The following is a 21,073-nucleotide window of genomic DNA, read 5'->3' as shown; positions in this document are numbered from 1 at the left end:
AGTTGCTTGCTCAGGAGTGCATATTGCTTCAGACTACTGTTACTGTATATTCTGAAGATTCCCTTTCAAGATAAGTTGTTGTTTTTCCTTGTTCCCCTTTTTTGCTGTTTTTTTTTTTTTTGGTGTTTATTTTTCCCTCCGTGGATTGGTGAGTGGTGGGATTTAGTCCTAGGGTCTGACTAGGACACAGGGGCACATTGTCGGGCCACACCTCCTATCCCTTATAGGTACCTGTGGTTTGAGGGCAAGCGCAGGGCCCCCCAGTGTCAGGGTCAGCGCAGGAGAACCTGGTCCCCCTCCCCCCTCCCCATTCCTCTTTGTGTTTCAGCCTCCCTTATTCCCAGGAGTCCACTTGCTGGGTGTCTCTCCCCACATCCAGCGTGACACAGAGTCTATAGTGTGAATAGCGTCTGATGCTGCCATGACATTCTGTGAGTTTTTAGCCAAACACTGTCTGACAATGCCTTGCAATGCTTCATTTGCCCTGTGGAGGCACTGCAGGAGAATCACACACTTGCTTTTAGGCTCTCCTGCAGATCACAGCTGATCTCTCCGCTCTCCGAATACTAGTCCTTATGAGAAGTTGCACTGAGTTGCGAATGAACTCTGTAGCAATATAATGTATCGCCCTTTTAAGTCATCCTTTGTACTGTTTTACTCCCACCACAGCCCTTACAGGCAACGGGAACATCAAATTTTGACTTCTAAAGATAGTTTGGTTGAACTTTAAGGGGCCCCCTCAATTTGTTTTTTTTTTAACAATGCCCTTTTAAATGTTAGCACAGACTGTTCCCTTCAAAGACTCTTCCTTTGTGCCCTCGCTTTCTTGTGTGGAGAGCCCTCGGAGTAACGAAGCCGTGTGAAGGCTAGAAATGGCAGACGAGCAAACTCAGGAAATTAGCTAAGTAATCGCATTAATGTGAAGTTGTGCAGTAGACTGCTGCTTTCAGGAAACGGCTTCTCTCCCAAAGAATTTGGCCTGGTAAATAGAGTGTTCAGCACATACCATAAGATTTGGGTTAAAAGCGAGAAGAAAAAAAAAATCGCTTTGTCAATGTGAATTAAGATCAGGAATTCCATTATGTGTCCCTTTATCATTCATCTCGAATTCTGTTAAATGCAGGTGGAATACAAATATTTCCAGGAAGGGGTTCTGAGATGAAATCCCCCCCCCCCCCACAATTTTTTTTATACTCTTGATTCACTTTCCACTTTACATTTATTGCCTGTTACATTTGTATAGGGAAGAGAATGGGCTACTTCTCCCATCAGGGCGATTGTCACTTTATTGTTTGTTTCATTATCTATGAGTTTATGAATAGTTATAGTTTTGTGTATGGGATGAATTTTTTCCTGCGCCCCTTGTCAGGTCTTCTTTGATACTTATGCGGAACAGGATCGAGGAGAAGATGCTGAGCTCAGGGATACGTCACATTCTATTATTTTATTCAGTATTTTAATGTTAAACACTTGCAGTAACTTAAAAAAAAAAAAAGTCTGTGATTCCTCTTACTCTGCCCAATCCTAGAGAAAGTCTGTGAGTCCTCTTACTCTGCCCAATCCTAGAGAAAGTCTGTGAGTCCTCTTACTCTGCCCAATCCTAGAGAAAGTCTGTGAGTCCTCTTACTCTGCCCAATCCTAGAGAAAGTCTGTGAGTCCTCTTACTGTGCCCAATCCTAGAGAAAGTCTGTGAGTCCTCTTACTGTGCCCAATCCTAGAGAAAGTCTGTGAGTCCTCTTACTCTGCCCAATCCTAGAGAAAGTCTGAGAGTTCTCTTACTCTGCCCAATTCTAGAGAAAGTCTGTGAGGCCTCTTACTGTGCCCAATCCTAGAGAAAGTCTGTGAGTCCTCTTACTCTGCCCAATCCTAGAGAAAGTCTGTGAGTCCTCTTACTCTGCCCAATCCTAGAGAAAGTCTGTGAGTCCTCTTACTCTGCCCAATCCTAGAGAAAGTCTGTGAGTCCTCTTACTCTGCCCAATCCTAGAGAAAGTCTGAGAGTTCTCTTACTCTGCCCAATTCTAGAGAAAGTCTGTGAGTCCTCTTACTCCACCCAATCCTAGAGAAAGTATGTGAGTCCTCCCTCTTACTCCAACCACTCATAGAGAAAGTCTTTGACTCCTCCCACTCCACCCACTCATAGAGAAGGCCTGTGAATCCTCTTACTCCACTCACTCCTAGGGAAAGCCTGTGAGTCCTCCCACTTCGTTCATTCCTAGAGAAAGCCTGTGAGTCCTCCTATGCCACCCACTCCGAGAAAACGTCTGTCAATCCTCTTAGTCTTCCCACACATAGAGAAAGTCTGTGAGTCCTCTTACTCCACCCAATCCTAGAAAAAGTCTGTGAATCCTCCTACTCCAACCACCCCTAGAGAAAGTCTGTGAGCCCTGCCACTCCATTCATTCCTAGAGAAAGCCTGTGAGTCCTCATATTCCACCCACTCCTAGGGAAAGACTGTGAGTCCTCATACTCCACCCACTCTTAGAGAAAGCCTGTGAGTCCTCCTATGCCACCCACTCCGAGAAAAAGTCTGTCAATCCTCTTACTCTTCCAACGCATAAAGTCTGTGAGTCCTCTTACACCACCCACTCATAGAGAAAGTCTGTGAATCATCTTACTTCACCCACTCCTAGAAAAAGTCTGTGAGTCCTCCTTCTCACTCACTCCTAGAAAAAGTCTGTGAGTCCTCCTTCTCCGTCTACTCCTAGAGAAAGTCTGTGAGTCCTCCTTCTCCGTCTACTCCTAGAGAAAGCCTGTGAGTCCTCATTCTCCGTCTACTCCTAGAGAAAGTCTGTGAGTTCTCCTTCTCTGTCTACTCCTAGAGAAAGCCTGTGAGTCCTCCTTCTCCGTCTACTCCTAGAGAAAGTCTGTGAGTCCTCCTTCTTCGTCTACTCCTAGAGAAAGTCTGTGAGTCCTCCTTCTCCGTCTACTCCTAGAGAAAGTCTGTGAGTCCTCCTTCTCCGTCTACTCCTAGAGAAAGTCTGTGAGTCCTCCTACACCGTCTACTCCTAGAGAAAGTCTGTGAGTCCTCCTTCTCCGTCTACTCCTAGAGAAAGTCTGTGAGTACTCCTACTCCATCTACTCCTAGAGAAAGTCTGTGAGTCCTCCTACTCCATCTACTCCTAGAGAAATTCTGTGAGTCCTCCTTTTCCGTCTACTCCTAGAGAAAGCCTGTGAGTCCTCCTTTTCCGTCTACTCCTAGAGAAAGCCTGTGAGTCCTCCTTCTCCATCTACTCCTAGAGAAAGTCTGTGAGTTCTCCTACTCCATCTACTCCTAGAGAAAGTCTGTGAGTCGTCCTTCTCCGTCTACTCCTAGAGAAAGTCTGTGAGTCCTCCTACTCCGTCTACTCCTAGAGAAAGTCTGTGAGTCCTCCTTCTCCGTCTACTCCTAGAGAAAGCCTGTGAGTCCTCCTACACTGTCTACTCCTAGAGAAAGTCTGTGAGTCCTCCTTCTCCGTCTACTCCTAGAGAAAGTCTGTGAGTCCTCCTACTCCGTCTATTCCTAGAGAAAGTCTGTGAGTCCTCCTACTCCGCCCACTAATAGAGAAAGTTTTTGAGTCCACTTGTATTCCACCTTGAGAAAACCTGTGAGTCCGGTTTTCTTCACCCATTACTGGTCTCCTAATATTTAGTGATGTACAGGAAGAGCTGTCAGTCACTGTGTTTGAGCAGGGAAGCAGGACTCCCAAGCTTTCTCCAGGAGTACTGGCGACATTTGCACAGTTTTTAATATAGTAATACAAAATGATCACAGTAAATATACTGCCCCCTATGGACAGGACTATATAAACACACAGTAGGAATTTCTCTTTAAGGCTTTGTTCACATCAGTTAATTTGTTACAAAAGCAATATACAACTCTTACTTTCACATGAATGGAGTTTGCGTTTTTGTCAGAAACAACCCGATTCAGAGGCATCTCATGTGAACGTAGCCCGAACGAATAGAAAGCAAGTAAAACCCTCACTTTGACAAATCCTCGTGTCTCCGCATGACTCAGTGCCAGAACTGGTTTTGTGTCTCCACAACAAACACTTATTTCAAAGAAATTACAAAAATAAAAAAAAGATTTTTTTTCATTTTCAGCTTCTATTTTCTGCCTACTGTGACTTATTGGTAAGGTTGTTCCATCAGACATATATCCCTCAAACGGCAATTTTATCTGCTTTTAGAATTACGAGCAGCTACACAAAGCTTTATTGTTCAAGCACAGTGCTAGAAAAGCAAAGGCGTAATGGATATGAAAAAGCAATTTAGGAGTTGTAGGCCAGGCGCTTGTCTGGAGCAACAAAAGTGCTGGAAATGAACTCTTGTCATATAGCGAAGAACGCAATGTATCCTGCTGCTACCACAAATGATAGTTTACAGAAGAGGCCGTCCACGTAGTTGATGATTATGAACACATGAATGACACGGCAGATTCACAGCCACAAAACAGACACTGGAGAGGCAGCGAGGAAAGGAAGTTAGTCTGGAAACCCACATTAGGGCCGGAGAGCTCTATACAGAGTAGTGTTACCCTTTTCATTATTTTCTCTTTTTAAGAGAGTACTATTTTTAATGTACTTTTTCTTTCTTTCTTTCTCTCTTTCTTTCTCTTTCATTCTTTCTTTCATTCTTTCTCTTTCTTTCTCTTTCTTTTTTTCTCTCTTTCTTTCTTTCTTTCTTTCTCTCTTTCTTTCTCTGATTCTGTCTATCTTTTTCTTTCTTTATTTTGTTTGTTGCATCCTTTCTTCCTTCCTTTTCTTGTTTCTTTCCTCCTTCTCTTTCCTTTCTTGTCTTCCTTCTTTCCTTTTCTTCTTTTTTTCTTAATTAAATATTTCCTTCCTTCCTTCCCTTTTTCCTTCCTTCCTTCACTGTGAGTACTTTCATTGTACAAATCCTACATCCTACCTCCTTTTCCTTAACTTTTGTGTTATCTTCCTTATTCGTCCTTCATTACTTCTTTCCGTCCTTCTCTCCCTCCTTCCAGCATCCTTCTTTCCTTTTCTTACCATTTATTAATTAATTAATTCATTCATTCTTTCATTTTTTGTTTTTTTTTCCCTTTCTTTTCTTTATTTCTTTCTATTTCTTTCTTTTTCCTTCATCCTTTCTTTCTTTAGCTCCCTTTCTAGCTCTTTCTCTTTTTTTCTCACTCTTTCTCTCTTTTCTTTCATTTTTTTTCTCTTTCACTTTTCTCTTTCTCTCCTTTTTTTTCTTCTTCAATCCTTGGCTTTCCCTCCTTTCTTTATCCTTCTTCTCTTTCATTCATTGTTTCTTTCTCAGTTTCATTTGTCCTTCCTTCCTTTAATTATGGGCACCTTCATTGTACAGAACCTATATTTGGCTTCTTTCTTTTCCATTGTCACTATTCCTTATTTGCTCCCCACCTTCTCTTCCTTCCATCCTCTATTTTTAATGTATGTATTTTTCCTTCCTTCTTTCCTTCCTTCCTTTGTTTTTCTTTCTTTTCCTTCAATCCTTTAATCTTTTTTCCTTTTCTTCCTTTTCTTCCTTTTCTATGCTTCCTTACATCCTCTATTTTTAATGCATGTACCTTTCCTTCTTTCTTTCCTTCTATCTCTCCTTCTTTCTTTCCTTCTTTCTTTCCTTCTTTCCTTCTTTCTTTCCTTCTTTCTTTCCTTCCTTCCTTCCTCCTTTCCTTTCTATTTCTTTTCCCTCAATTATTTAATCAATCCTTCGTTTTCTTCCTTCTCTCTTGCTTCCTTCAATCCTCTATTTTAATGCATGTTCCTTCCTTCCTTTCTTTTTTTTCTTCCTTTTTCTTTTCCTTCAATTGTTTAATCTTTTTTCCTTTTCTATGCTTCCTTACATCCTCTATTTTTAATGCATGTACCTTTCTTTCCTTCTTTCTTCCTTCCTTGCTTCGTTCCTCCTTTCCTATCTATTTATTTTCCTTCAATCCTTTAATCCTTCCTTCCTTTTCTTCCTTTATTATGCCTCCTTCCATCCTCTATTTTTAATACATGTATCTTTTGTCTTCCTTCCTTCCTCTCTTTAATCCTTCCTTCGTTTTTTTCCTTCTCTCTTGCTACCTTCAATCCTCTTATTTTAATGCATGTTTCTTCTTCCTTCCTTTCTTCTTTCCTTCCTATTTCTTTTCCTTCAATCCTTTAATCCTTCCTTCCTTTATTATGCTTCCTTCCATGTTCTATTTTTAATACATGTATCTTTTGTCTTCCTTCCTTCTTTCCTTCCTTCCTCTCTTTAATCCTTCCTTCCCTCACTTTTTGGTTGCCGTCCTTGGTTTTTCTGCAGCATGGTGCTGCCTTTGGTAAAATCTCATGCCCTTTCCTTCTACTGTAATACACAGCAGATGTTCTGCCTGTATAATCTGTATGGAAAGTGCTGCGTATCCGCCCTGTGTGAACATGCCGTTATGCTTTTCTTTTTTTCAGTAATGGGACTATTATTGGGGAATCTTTCTTACAACAATGCATGGTCTTAACTGAACTCCTTTATATTAGCTCATAAATAGTAATTGCTATATTATTATATATTATAGTGATGGACTATATTCCTTTATTTCCTTCTTTATTTCCTGGGATCGGAGGTGATGACTCCCTTGAACTCACGTTTTAGTATAACTATAACGATTACAATAACTTCCCAAAATGTGCACAAAAAATAGATCTCTGCAGCCGCTGTGTCTGACCCTGGAAGGTCCCGCTGTGTCTTACGGCTCTTATATGAATTATTATGTTTCTTCTCACAGCTTTATCAAACAGCCATGGGGAATTTCTTCTAAATGGCGATTTTGTGGTCAGTATGTTCAAAAGGGAAATTAAAGTGGGCAACGCAGTGATCGAGTACAGCGGGTCAGACCACACCGTGGAGAGAATTAATTGCACAGATCGAATTGACCAAGAAATTGTGCTCCAGGTAATACAGATGTAGAGTAAGATAAAGATGGCTTTGCTATGAATATAAAAGGGTCTATTTTTTTTTTCTGGACACAGCGCCACCTTTGTCCACAGGTTGTGTATGGTATTGCAGCTCAATTATATGAATGAGCTTCAGTACCAGACACAGCTTAAGAACAAGAATGGCCCTGATTCTGGGAAAAAAAAGGACCCATGTTTGTATCAAAACTAACTATTCTCTCTTTTTTTGTCTCTTTAGATCTTATCCGTCGGCAATTTATATAATCCAGATGTTCGATATACTTTTAATATTCCAATTGAAGATAAACCACAACTTTTCTACTGGAATCCTTATGGACCGTGGCAGGCATGCAGTAAAATTTGCCAAGGTAAGGGAAACTCCATTGTGTTTGATCCTTATTTGTAACATTCAACTCACGCAAGTGTATTTCAGGTCATTTAGTAACATTGTAACACTGCTTTTTTTCTACAACAGCGCCTCTCTTGTTGATGGGCCGTGACTGGTATTACAGCTCATCCACATTAACTTGAATGTAAAACAAGCCGATCTTTTACTATTCCTCTAAAAGTATTAGCCATGTCAAAAAACGGATTTATATAATATAAAGATACAGCTCGTACATAGTTTGGTCTTCTCTGTGGTAAACAACCTGGACGATAAAGAAACAAGAGAGAAGAATCGACTCCTTCGAAATGTCGTACTGGAGAAGGATTTTATAAATACCATGGATGGCAAGAAGAACAAACAAATCAATTTTGGAATAAATCGAGCCAGACATGTCACTCGAAGCAGAGATCACCAAGCTACGACTTACCTACTTTGGACACATCATACGAAGAAGAGAGCAATCACTGGAGAAGGACATCATGGTCGGAAGACTAAAAGGAATAATGCAAAGAGGAAGACCAGCAACCTGATGACTTGATACTATCAAAGTAATGGCAGAGAAGACCGTGGTGGACCTATTTAGGCAGAGAAAACACTGGTGGACATATCTAGGCAGAGAAGACCCTGGTGGACCTATCTAGGCAGAGAAGACCCTGTTGGACCTAACTAGGGAGAGAAGACACTGGTGTACCTATCTAGATGGAAAAGACACTGGTGGACCTATCTAGGCAGAGAAGACCCTGGTGGACCTATCTAGGCAGAGAAGACCCTGGTGGACCTATCTAGGCAGAGAAGACCCTGGTGGACCTATTTAGACAGAGAACACCCTGGTGGACCTATCTAGGCGGAGAAGACAGTGGTGGGCATATCTAGGCAGAGAAGACTGTGGTGGACCTATCTAGGTGGAGAAGACACTAGTGGACATATCTAGGCAGAGAAGACCCTGTTGGACCTATTTAGGGAGAGAAGACATTGGTGGACCTATCTAGGCGGAAAAGACACTGGTGGACATATTGAGGCAAAGAAGACCCTAGTGGACCTATCTAGGCAGAGAAGATCCTGGTGGACCTATCTAGGCGGAGAAGACACTGGTGGACATATCTAGGCAGAGAAGACCCTGGTGGACCTATCTAGGCGGAAAAGACACTGGTGGACCTATCGCGGCAGAAAAGGTCCTGATGAGCCTATGTAGGGAGAGAAGGCCCTGGTGGACCTATCTAGGCTTGCACAAGATTTATTCTCCTACAGAGTGTTCATCTATCAAGTCACAACGGCTTGAGAGAAACCTGAAGGCCATTACAAAAATAAATAAATAAATACGATGGTTCGGTGGGGGTATGACCAGTAGGACCTCGAGAACTGGGAACTCTACATATGTCTCAAGCTGCAAGGTCACAACTAGGAATATCTTAAAGGGAACCTATCACCAGATTTGTCCCCTATAAACTGTGGCCACTACCAGTAAGCCCTTATATACAGCATTCTAGAATACTGTATATAAGTGACCAAGCGGATCTATATAACAAAAAAAAACCCAGCTTTTATTATACTGGTTATAGGATCCCTTTAAATAGATCTGCAGTCAAGTTTCCTAGAAATCAGTGGTGGTCCAAGCTACCACCACTGATCTAACATTCATGTCCTGTCCAGTGGATATAATAGGACTGAGCTGCAATACAAACACTGTCCTTAAACAATAGTGGCGCTGTTTGTGTAGAACAAGCTTCCCTCTTACAGACCCTCGCATCAATGCTAGAATGGTGTAATCACGACCACTGGGACCTCCACCACAACAAAGAGGTAAATAGAAGAGCGGTCTCCTACTGATGGAAAGAGCCATACACAGTGCTGGATACAATCACCTGCTCCACCTGTCAATCAGCAATTCCAGTAACCAATCAGACATCCAGCACCTAGCCAATTAAATCTTCAATAGAATATCCCTTTAAATGCCACGATCTCTATTGCAACCATTGTTTACTGCTCCAGTGGATCTGAAATAGAAAAAAAAGTAGTGTCACAATAAATAATCTTAATTAATAAAACCTTCCATTTTGTATCTGTAGCTGATGTGCTGAGCTATGTGTTTCCATGGTTACAGACTACAAACAAACCCTGCGTAGTCTGGTGCTGCAACCGCGCTCTCTTTTTCCGTTTACAATAAGCACATGTTTCTGAATGTGGCCGTATATGAAGTGACCTACAGAATTGTCCCAATTAAGAAACAAAACCATTCTATGTCCTTAGCTCCCGTGCTGAGCTATATGTCGCCATGGTTACAGACTACACACAAACCTTGTGTAGTCTGATGCTGCCACCATGTTCCTTTTTTTAGTTTACCAGCACCATGCGGTTCTGATTTGAGGGAACTCCCCCCATCAGGACTCCGGCCATGAACTTTTGTATAAGACAGTGGGCACTGTGCAGTGGCTTTGTTTCCCCTGTGGGGGCGCTGCAGGGGAAATAAACACTTACTGTCACATATTTCTGGGGACACTGTGCAATCAGCTTATTTATGAGGATTCTGGAAACAATAATTGACTGTACAAAGTGAAGAATCGCTTTCATACATTTGGTCGTGTGGCACATGACCCGGCAATCCCCAATCCCCAATCCACACTTCCTACAAGACATAACATACTCAGTAAAATGCCTTGTTAAACTGTGATGCTTTTCTTCCCCGCTATCCGGGAGAGGTGTTTGTATAAATTACCGCTCTCCTCATTAGAAATGCATTGAAGACCCCGCTGTCCAGCGGACCCCTGTGATATCACATTCAAAGCTTCTTGTTCTCCTCCTGTTTCGATTGAAAAACTTTCCATTGTTATTCCATTGAGCTTGTCCAACACCTCTCACGCTTTGATGAATGGCCCGGACAATCACATCGAAAAACTGTCATATTATTCTCACGCAAGATAAATACGAACCTTCCCTCAATAGACCCCTATGGCTTTTAAGTCTGTAAGAAAATGGACTACAGAACATAAGCATCACCTTCACATTATCCCTGAAGGGAAGCGCATCGGGCCCGAAGACCAAATAATAGCAGATAACATTAGAGCAGACATAAACACTGAAATCCGAGAAGCCAATAATCAAATGTGCGGCCGGGTAATGTTATGTATCACATCATTATACTACAGAATGTAACACCGCGCAAGGCGAAATACTATACAACTGTATGTCTATCTGTCCATCTACCTATCTATTTCTCTATCTATCTATCTATCCCTCTATCTATCTATCTATCTATCTATCTATCCCTCTATCTATCTATCTATCTATCTATCTATCTATCTATCTCTCTATCTATCTATCCCTCTATCTATCTATCTATCTATCTATCTATCTATCTATCCCTCTATCTATCTATCTATCTATCCCTCTATCTATCTATCTCTCTATCTATCCCTCTATCCCTCTATCTATCTATCTATCTATCTATCCCTCTATCTATCTATCCCTCTATCCCTCTATCTCTCTATCTATCTATCTATCTATCTATCTATCTATCTATCTATCTATCTATCCCTCTATCTATCTATCTATCTATCTATCTATCTATCTATCTATCCCTCTATCTATCTATCTATCTATCTATCTATCTATCTATCTATCTATCCCTCTATCTATCTATCTATCTAGCTATCTATCCCTCTATCTATCTATCCCTCTATCTATCTATCCCTCTATCTATCTATCTATCTATCTATCTATCTATCTATCTATCTATCTATCTATCTATCTATCTATCTATCTATCTATCTATCTCTCTATCTATCTATCTATCTATCTCTCTATCTATCTATCTATCTATCTCTCTATCCCTCTATCTATCTATCTATCTATCTATCCCTCTATCTATCTATCTATCTATCTATCTATCTATCTATCTCTCTATCTATCCCTCTATCCCTCTATCTATCTATCTATCTATCCCTCTATCTATCTATCTATCTATCTATCTATCTATCTATCTATCTATCCCTCTATCTATCTATCTATCTATCTATCCCTCTATCTATCTGTCTGTGTATCTAGTTCATATTTGTATCAGAGAACTATCTCTCATTCTGTCCATCTACTACCTTCAGTTTATCTACCTATTGATCTATGTATCTATCTATCCATCCATCGATCCTCTGTCTATCAATATATCTATCCATCCATCATCTAGCTGTCCATCCATCTATCTATCCATCATCTATCTATCCTTCGATCTAGCTATCCATCCATCATCTATCTATCCATCCCATCCATCATCTGTCTATCAATCTATCCATACAGTCATCATCCATCCATCCATCCATCCATCCATCAATCTATCCATCCTCTATCAATCTTTCTATGTATCTATCTATCTACCTATCTATCTATCTATCTATCTGTCTATCTATTCATCGATACATACATCAATCATCTATCGACATCATATTTCTATCGGAGAACTATCTATCTGTCATTCTGTCTATCTACTGCCTTCTGTTTACCTGTCTATCCATCCATGTATCATCAATCTATCTATGCATCCATCCATCATCAGTCTATCCATCTATCCATCCATAATCTATCCATCCACCCATCCTCTATCTATCTGTCTATCTATTCATCTATCAACATCATATTTCTATCAGAGAACTATCTGTCATTCTGTCTGTCTATCTACAACCTTGTGTTTATCATCTCTCCATCTCTCTATCTATCTATCTATCCCTCTATCTATCTATCTACAGTCAGGGCCAGAAATATTTGGACAGTGACACAAGTTTTGTTATTTTAGCTGTTTACAAAAACATGTTCAGAAATACAATTATATATATAATATGGGCTGAAAGTGCACACTCCCAGCTGCAATATGAGAGTTTTCACATCCAAATCGGAGAAAGGGTTTAGGAATCATAGCTCTGTAATGCATAGCCTCCTCTTTTTCAAGGGACCAAAAGTAATTGGACAAGGGACTCTAAGGGCTGCAATTAACTCTGAAGGCGTCTCCCTCGTTAACCTGTAATCAATGAAGTAGTTAAAAGGTCTGGGGTTGATTACAGGTGTGTGGTTTTGCATTTGGAAGCTGTTGCTGTGACCAGACAACATGCGGTCTAAGGAACTCTCAATTGAGGTGAAGCAGAACATCCTGAGGCTGAAAAAAAAGAAAAAATCCATCAGAGAGATAGCAGACATGCTTGGAGTAGCAAAATCAACAGTCGGGTACATTCTGAGAAAAAAGGAATTGACTGGTGAGCTTGGGAACTCAAAAAGGCCTGGGCGTCCACGGATGACAACAGTAAAGAGAAGACTCCATGAAAGTAAATACAAAGGGTTCACATCTAGATGCAAACCATTCATCAATTCCAAAAATAGACAGGCCAGAGTTAAATTTGCTGAAAAACACCTCATGAAGCCAGCTCAGTTCTGGAAAAGTATTCTATGGACAGATGAGACAAAGATCAACCTGTACCAGAATGATGGGAAGAAAAAAGGTTGGAGAAGAAAGGGAACGGCACATGATCCAAGGCACACCACATCCTCTGTAAAACATGGTGGAGGCAACGTGATGGCATGGGCATGCATGGCTTTCAATGGCACTGGGTCACTTGTGTTTATTGATGACATAACAGCAGACAAGAGTAGCCGGATGAATTCTGAAGTGTACAGGGATATACTTTCAGCCCAGATTCAGCCAAATGCCGCAAAGTTGATCGGACGGCGCTTCATAGTACAGATGGACAATGACCCCAAGCATACAGTCAAAGCTACCCAGGAGTTCATGAGTGCAAAAAAGTGGAACATTCTGCAATGGCCAAGTCAATCACCAGATCTTAACCCAATTGAGCATGCATTTCACTTGCTCAAATCCAGACTTAAGACGGAAAGACCCACAAACAAGCAAGACCTGAAGGCTGCGGCTGTAAAGGCCTGGCAAAGCATTAAGAAGGAGGAAACCCAGCGTTTGGTGATGTCCATGGGTTCCAGACTTAAGGCAGTGATTGCCTCCAAAGGATTCGCAACAAAATATTGAAAATAAAAATATTTTGTTTGGGTTTGGTTTATTTGTCCAATTACTTTTGACCTCCTAAAATGTGGAGTGTTTGTAAAGAAATGTGACAATTCCTACAATTTCTATCAGATATTTTTGTTCAAACCTTCAAATTAAACGTTACAATCTGCACTTGAATTCTGTTGTAGAGGTTTCATTTCAAATCCAATGTGGTGGCATGCAGAGCCCAACTCGCCAAAATTGTGTCACTGTCCAAATATTTCTGGACCTAACTGTACAGTATCTATCTATCTATCTATCTACAGTATATCTATCTATCTATCTATCTATCTATCTATCTATCTATCCCTCTATCTATCTATCCCTCTATCTATCTATCTATCTATCTATCTATCTATCCCTCTATCTATCTATCCCTCTATCTATCTATCTATCTATCTATCTATCTATCTACAGTATCTATCTATCTATCCCTCTATCTATCTATCTATCTATCTATCTATCTATCTATCTATCTATTATCTATCTATCTATCCCTCTATCTATCTATCCCTCTATCTATCTATCTACAGTATCTATCTATCTATCTATCTATCTACAGTATCTATCTATCTATCCCTCTATCTATCTATCTATCTATCTATCCTTCTATCTATTTTTCTGTCTATCTTTTTATCTATATCTAGCTATCTGTATATTTGTCTGTCTAATAAAAACACATACAGATCTATAACCACTTTTTCTATATCAAACACTAACTAAAGGGTACTTTACACGCTGCGACCTCACTAGCGATGTGAAATGCTACATCGCAAGTGCGATCTTTCGAGATCACACATGCGTAAAATAACCTATGTGCGATCTCAAAAGATCGCAGTTGCGATCTAGAATTTCACATCGCTAGCGAGGTCGCAGCGTGTAAAGTACCCTTAAGTTTAACATGAAGAGACGCCAGTCTTGATTATTCATGTTTTTGATATATTGTATATTGCTCATTGCTATGTACATGCAGCGTGTTATCCTTACTAGAGATCTCCATGGCGCCTCCATAAGGTTTTCGTAGTTTATATAATGGAGCTTGTCAAAATTATTAATCACAAATTTCTACAGTATCTACTAGTAAACGTCCATGTGCTTCTGTATACGATCAGGGAACGCACAGAAATATAGCATGGGTCCATAGAAATATAAATAAGTACATCAGCCCTAACTCTGCCGGAAGCACCGTGCTCCACCCCGGGGTCCTCCCTGTATATATATATATATATATATATATATATATATATATATATATATATATATATATATATATATATATATATATATATATATATATATATATATATATATATATAATATACTATAGCTCCTTATTAGGCCAGAAGAGCGGAACATCCAAAATAGTCCAAGAAAACAATGGAAGCAGGGGGGAATTCCAATGTTATTAAATCATTATATTATGGTTATTGTATTATGGGATGAGTATATTATAGAGAGCGGTATCTCTGGCCCTTACCTATAATGGCCTGGATACATTTTTTTCAACAGGTGAAAGAAAAAGAAAGCCTATATGTTCCAGGGACTCTGATCATTTGGTGGTTTCAGATCAGAGATGTGATCGGATCTCGCAGCCTGAGCTCATTACCGAGTCCTGCAATACTGATTGTGAATTAAGGTAATTTATCCAGGGATTAGTCATTTATTAACACATGCTGCACCCCGGACAGCACTAACAGCAAAATGTTCACAGGTGGCACATAGACAGAAAGAGCGAATGCTCGGCCCAGTGCGGCCCGGGCTACAGAACACTCGATTTCTACTGTTCGAAAGTCATAAAGGCGGAAGGAAAGATGGAGAAGGTAGACGATCGGTTCTGCAATGGTCTCCAGAAACCCAACAGCAAGGAGAAATGTTACGTGGACTGTAACATCGGAAGATGGAGCTACTCAGCCTGGTCAGAAGTTAGTATTGACTAAGCAGACTCAGAGCAGATCTAAGCATTGACCATCTTGACAGACATGAGATTTGGTCATCACAATAATGGCCAATACAATGTGGTCAATACAGATGTGTCCATTAGAGATGAGCGAACCCGAGGTTTGGTGTTCTTACCAAACACTGACTTTACACAAAAAACAGAGTTCGGATTTGGAGTTCAGATGCTTTACGTATGCTGACCACTCTAGCTAGCATCGCTGTGCTCGGGTACACGTGGTGCTCAGCCCAGTGCGAGCCGCCTGCAGTGTTTGAATGACTCACACTGTGGATAACAACAGCGTGATCGGCTGTAGTGTGCTCCAAACAAAAAAATGGGGAAACCCCACGACCCACCCCCGGAAGTGACCTGTTTATGGCTAACTGCATGTGGGCAGAGCCCCTAGCTGCCAATCAGTGCCTTCAGGTCAAGTTCGGGTCCGAAAAAGATCAGAATTTAAAGCTCAGCTGAACCTGTGAAACCAAACTTCCACAGGTCCGCTCATCTCTAATGTCCATTCTTGGTTTTCTGAAAATTTTGTTAAAAAGTAACTTTGCAATGAGTCTTTGCAAAGGTATTAATCCTTGTCATATACTCCATTACATTATCTTGCTTCTTTTTCTCTCAAAGTCTGTCACGGATTTGTCATGGGTGACAGACGGTCATGTGGTTTCTGCCCATAGACGGTCACAGTGTCTGGCTGCGCAGAGTACTCCCTGACTTTCCATTGTTCCTGCTGTCAGTATTCATTGGTATAGATACCTTTCCTGCTGGATTCATTTCTCCCATTTGGAATCAGCAGGAGCTCGCCTCCACCCAGCTGCTGATCGTCAGAATTCTCTTGGTGCTTAAATACCCTTCCCTTTATTGTACTGGTGCTGGTGATATTTTCAGTTCCTTCAAGCTTAGGTTGAAAGCAAGAGGTTTGTACTCCTCTGTGGTATCATTGCTGAAAACTCCGCTGAACTCCTACCTGAGTCATTTGTGGATAAGTAGTTCATGCATTTGCCCCCCTGTGTGTCCTACTTGTGTCTTCTATAGTGTTTAGTTGGGTTGACAAAGAGCTCATCCCATCCGTTCCCTATTTAGGGCCCAGAATTAGGGATACCTAGTGTCAGGTATCCCGCTCAGCGCATACGTGTGGAACCTATCTAGGGTGGTGAGGGACCCCAGGGACCAGCAGTAGGTTTGATCAGGGGTCACCATCTCCCCCTTCCCTAGACATAGGGTTTCCCTTTCGCCGTTCGCTTGGTACTTCCCTGTACCTAGCGTAACAAACTGTTTTTAACTACAGGTCTAAATATACTCCTGCGTGAGCATCTCTGCTCAACTCCTACATGCTCAGATAGGGAGAGAGTTTGGATGGGGAGTAGATCACACAGTAGCACAGATATTTGTTGGATCTGCAATTCAAAACAGCTACTCTAAGTGCATGAACGAGGTGGTTAAAACAGTCCTTTCAGCGTGGAGATTGGGGGGAAAATGAAGCAGGATACGGTAAGGCAATACATTACAAGGGTTCATAACTTTACAAGCACTGATCAATGGTTAAGTTAAAAGAAGAACTTTAGTCACTCTTCAAGGACTAGGATCTAAGGGAGAAGTTTTCTCCTTATCGGTAAATTTGCATATCTATAAGGGCATTAGTTTTCACAATAAAAATTTAATACATTATTGGGGCATGCTAGAAAAACTCTCCACAGACTACAATTACATCACAACCATTGGGCACAAACATAAAGACACATATAGAATAAACATCTCCTAACAGAATATCAGGAACTCATGTGTTTTTTATAAAGCTGGTCTTCTCATGCCACTCATGCTGACATACAGTGAACCAAGAGGAATGATAAGGAAGGACACATCTGTAGATCCCTCAAGTTATTGACTGGCTAGCAGCATGTTTCTTCAGAGAGTAAATGAAAAATGTACGCATCCTGGGAACATTGGATAAATCATAACCTAGTGGTCCTCATCTCCGACCTTCAAAATGTTGATAATTCCATATAATTTGCAAATCTCTTAGCTGTTTGTCTCAATTATGTGGTTCAGTGCGATTATTGCTTGGAACATCTTGAACTTATGCTTCTGAAATCCTGACTTCCCACACAGTGCTCAAAAAGTTGTGGAAGTGGCACAAGGAGACGGAGAGCAGCGTGCGTCAACTCTTTCCGCGAAGTTCTCGACGATTCCAAGTGCAGCCAGCAAGAACGGCAAACGGAACAGAGATGCAGCGATGTCTTGTGCCCACAGTGGAAGACAGGTGACTGGTCAGACGTAAGTGAGACAACCTCATGTTTGAGAGCGGTAATTTGGTAGAAAATTCCAGTAGTGCCCATTGAGAAAATGGTTCAAATACTGGATATTGAAATCATAGGTCATCTTTTTGTGTCCTTCTACCAATTTCTGGATATCATCAGAAGAGATCTGTCCGCATTGAGCAATCCCTTTTTTCTTGGTGGTCGGGTGATCACAGGAAGTCCTGCTGCTCCAGTAGATCATTTTTAGCTGTGAGCAATTTCTTCACAGCGCTACTACAGGTGAAATCGAGCATTACACAATTCAATAGCTTGTACAAGTAATCTAGGAATGTGCTGAGTCCTCCAAAGTAAGAGACACTCTCTAAATCCCCCGCTATATCGTGGTCAATAGATGCGAAAATTGAATGAATCCCAGTGTATTAACTCATTGTCATGTGATGTTCGGCACAGCATTGTCAGGCACTGTTCACACCACAGAGTCTGACAAGCAACCTGAGGCTTCTTTATTGTGCAGACAGAGCCGGGCGTCGGCTGGTTCAGGTTCACTGGTCTTGAACTCTGCAGGAGTTAATTCCTGCAGACTGGTGAGTAGCACCTAAGAGCTCAGGTTGCTAATTGCCACATGCAGTTGTCTCCTCCCTATTTAAAGCACAGCTTCCTTCCAGTATATGCCGATGATAGCTTCAGCGATCCCGATCTTGGTGGTTATCCTCTTAATGGTGATCCGTGTTGTGCTTTTGAGTGGTGTGAACATTCCCCTGTTGTGCATTACTTTACCCCCTTTTTCATTACTCTTCAGTACACATATTATCTCTTCTGTGTGTTTTGAATTTCCATTCTCCCTTGTCCATGTTATTCTGTGGGGTTTTGTCGTTGTGTTTACCGGCCTGTCCCGATGGTGTGGGAGAGGGGGAGTAAGATCAGGGCTTGGACAGGAGTTAGGGTCACGCTGGGGGCTCGGACCTTGCTACCATCAAGCCTACCTCTGAGATGAGGGACAGCGCAGAGTCTCAAGTCTGAGGGCCAGCCTAAGGGCCCCTGTCCTGTCATTACATACCCCGGGACATTTGTGAATCCCTTAAATGATAAAAATGTTTTTCATTTTTACTTCCCAAAATATTTATGGATGAGTTTGAGACCCATATCATTCTTAACTTTCTTCACTGTGTGCTCTCACCAATGCCTCAAACAAATTTTATCTATGATGTCAGAAGAAAAAGTGTTCACGAATGGTCTTATATCTTCAAAGCTAAAATTAGTAGTCCAATAAAAAAAAATATGTTTTAAATATCCTATTAGGGAATTCTGCATTAATTGAGGGGGTCATGTCCCATACATCAGAGTGAAGAGCAGTTGCTCTGGAGGACCCATCCTGTCCTGGCTTATATAGACAATCCGTTGATTCAAAAGTGTAATACTTTATCTTTCCTGTTGGGGCGTTGCAGGAAAATGAAACGCTTACAGCCAGGCTTTCCCACACATCACAGCTGATTACTGGGGTTTCCTTTGTGATCAGCGTATTGTCAAAGAAGATTTTTTAACAAGTAGGGATTCTCTTAAGTGGAGGACCATGGACCTCTTTAATCTCTGAAAATAAGACAGGGTCTTATATTATTTGTTTAACACACTATGAAGAAAAAGACATGGATTGCACATCCCAAAAAATACAATGATCTAAAGCCGCCAGGCAAAAAATTAAATAGAACATGAGGTTCTTTTGTTACCATTCTGATCAGATTGTATTAAGCCCACTGCCACGTCATGGCAAACCTCTTGAGTGGGTCCCTATACTAAACCTTTTAGTGCGGCACTGTGCACTAACCACCGCTGCAGCGACAAAACGCCAGCAGGGCAGGTGACATGGTGCCTCACAGCACCCATGCTGCAAAGCAAAGCCCCCAAGCTCCAGGCAGCGCCGCCCCACCGACACGACACCACCACAACAGCGGCCACCACACAGCACCAGCACACAGTGAGAGGAGCTGTGCACTCACCTCCCACTGACTCCCATAAGTCAGCAAACCTCTTGAGTGGGTCCCTTGGGGGCTTTGCCTTGCAGCATGGGCGCTGTGAGGCACCAGGTTGCCTGCCCTGCTGGCGCTTTGTCGCTGCAGCGGTGGTTAGTGCACAGTGCCGCACTAAAAGGTTTAGTATAGGGACCCACTCAAGAGGTTTGCCGTGACGTGGCAGTGGGCTTAATACAATCTGATCAGAATGGTAACAAAAAAACCTCATGTTCTATTTAAATTTTTGCCTGGCGGCTTTAAGATCATTGTTTTTTTTGGGATGTGCGATCCATGTCTTTTTCTTCATAGTGTGTTATATTATTTGTTTGCTCCGAAAGATTTGCTTTGTCACGAGTGCTATATGCAGAACATTCTGTATTGTTCTCTTGCAGAGCCGGTATATGTTACCAATGGTGCAGAGCATTTTACGGGATGAATGCTCTGCTGGTTGTTTCACAGCACCGTGTTCCACGCTGGTCCTGGGAGGTGCTCACGCAGATGCTTCTTGTTCCCGATGATTGCACTGCTTCATTAGGGTGCGTGTTAGCTCAGGACGCCGCCAGTCGTACTTCCTGGTTACAGTTGTGCTGTTGGCTCCCGTGGTGCTCAGTGTTCAGATCTTGGCCTCTCGACTCTGGACTGTCGTTGACCCATCTCTGCCTGTCCCCTCCTGTTTCTGTTATGACTTCCCGGCTTCTGACCTCGAACTTCCTCCTGACCACGTCCCCATCTGCTCCCTGTATTTTGATGTGTACTCTCTTGGAACCCTGACCTTCGGCTTGTACTTTGACCTTGTCTCTGTCTGCCCTCCATGTACTGTCGTGTCCTCCTGGTTTATGATCTCGGCCTGTCTGACTACCTCTCCATTTACTTCATGCAAGTAATGTCCAGCGCTACCTAGTGACTGTTTTCGCAGGCTTGTTTTCAAGGGAAATATAAGCACTTATACAGCTAATGTCGACAGGAAAATTAAAAAGTCATAGATTTTGGAAGAACAGGAGGAAGAAAAAAAGGAAAGAAAAAAAACTAAAACTCATGGTCATATGCATAGATCACATGGTAAATCCTGTAACTTTACTTGCAGTGTCTCGTGACTTGTGGAAAAGGTCACAAACATCGCCAAACCTGGTGCCAGTTTGGAGAAAGTCGGGTAAATGATAGAGTTTGTGATCCGGAGACTAAACCTGTATCGGTTCTGACTTGTCAGCAGCAGGAATGTGCATCGTGGCAAGTTGGTCCATGGGGCCAGGTATGATTATTTCATGGGTTGTTTAGATTTTTTGTTTTAGAATTTTATATCGCTCAATATAATCAGTTCCATCAATTTTGCCCCTCCTTGTTCAATAGGTTATCCCCCAAATTCCCTTCTCAAATGCTCCTAAATAAGTAGTAGTGAACATTTCAATTGGTTGGCTACATCTGGGGCCAATTCTTTTTTTATTTTTATTTATTTATTTTTATATATTTATTTTTTTACTTAAGTGCACGTATTTGAGGCTAAAAGTCATTTCTTGAGTTTGACCCCATGGAAGATTTTGCACCATTTTGCTATTCCAGGCTC

The 21,073-nt window shown here is 41.5% G+C and overlaps 1 protein-coding gene across 1 annotated transcript in view; it reads left to right on the top strand.

The window, feature by feature from the left end:
- Positions 1–21,073, top strand: part of ADAMTS9 (ADAM metallopeptidase with thrombospondin type 1 motif 9) — a 361,962-nt gene that overhangs the window by 192,136 nt on the left and 148,753 nt on the right. Inside the window, exons 17-22 of the mRNA XM_075321378.1 lie at positions 6,716–6,882; positions 7,123–7,252; positions 14,816–14,942; positions 15,018–15,228; positions 17,358–17,522; positions 20,597–20,761. Of these exons, the coding sequence (XP_075177493.1) occupies positions 6,716–6,882; positions 7,123–7,252; positions 14,816–14,942; positions 15,018–15,228; positions 17,358–17,522; positions 20,597–20,761 (965 nt within the window). The remainder of the gene's footprint in view (positions 1–6,715; positions 6,883–7,122; positions 7,253–14,815; positions 14,943–15,017; positions 15,229–17,357; positions 17,523–20,596; positions 20,762–21,073) is intronic.

This window comes from Anomaloglossus baeobatrachus, chromosome 8 (genome assembly GCF_048569485.1).
Source record: "Anomaloglossus baeobatrachus isolate aAnoBae1 chromosome 8, aAnoBae1.hap1, whole genome shotgun sequence".
NCBI lineage: Eukaryota > Metazoa > Chordata > Amphibia > Anura > Aromobatidae > Anomaloglossus > Anomaloglossus baeobatrachus.
Note: the sequence above shows the minus strand (reverse complement) of the source record. Positions and strands in the feature narration are given on the sequence as shown.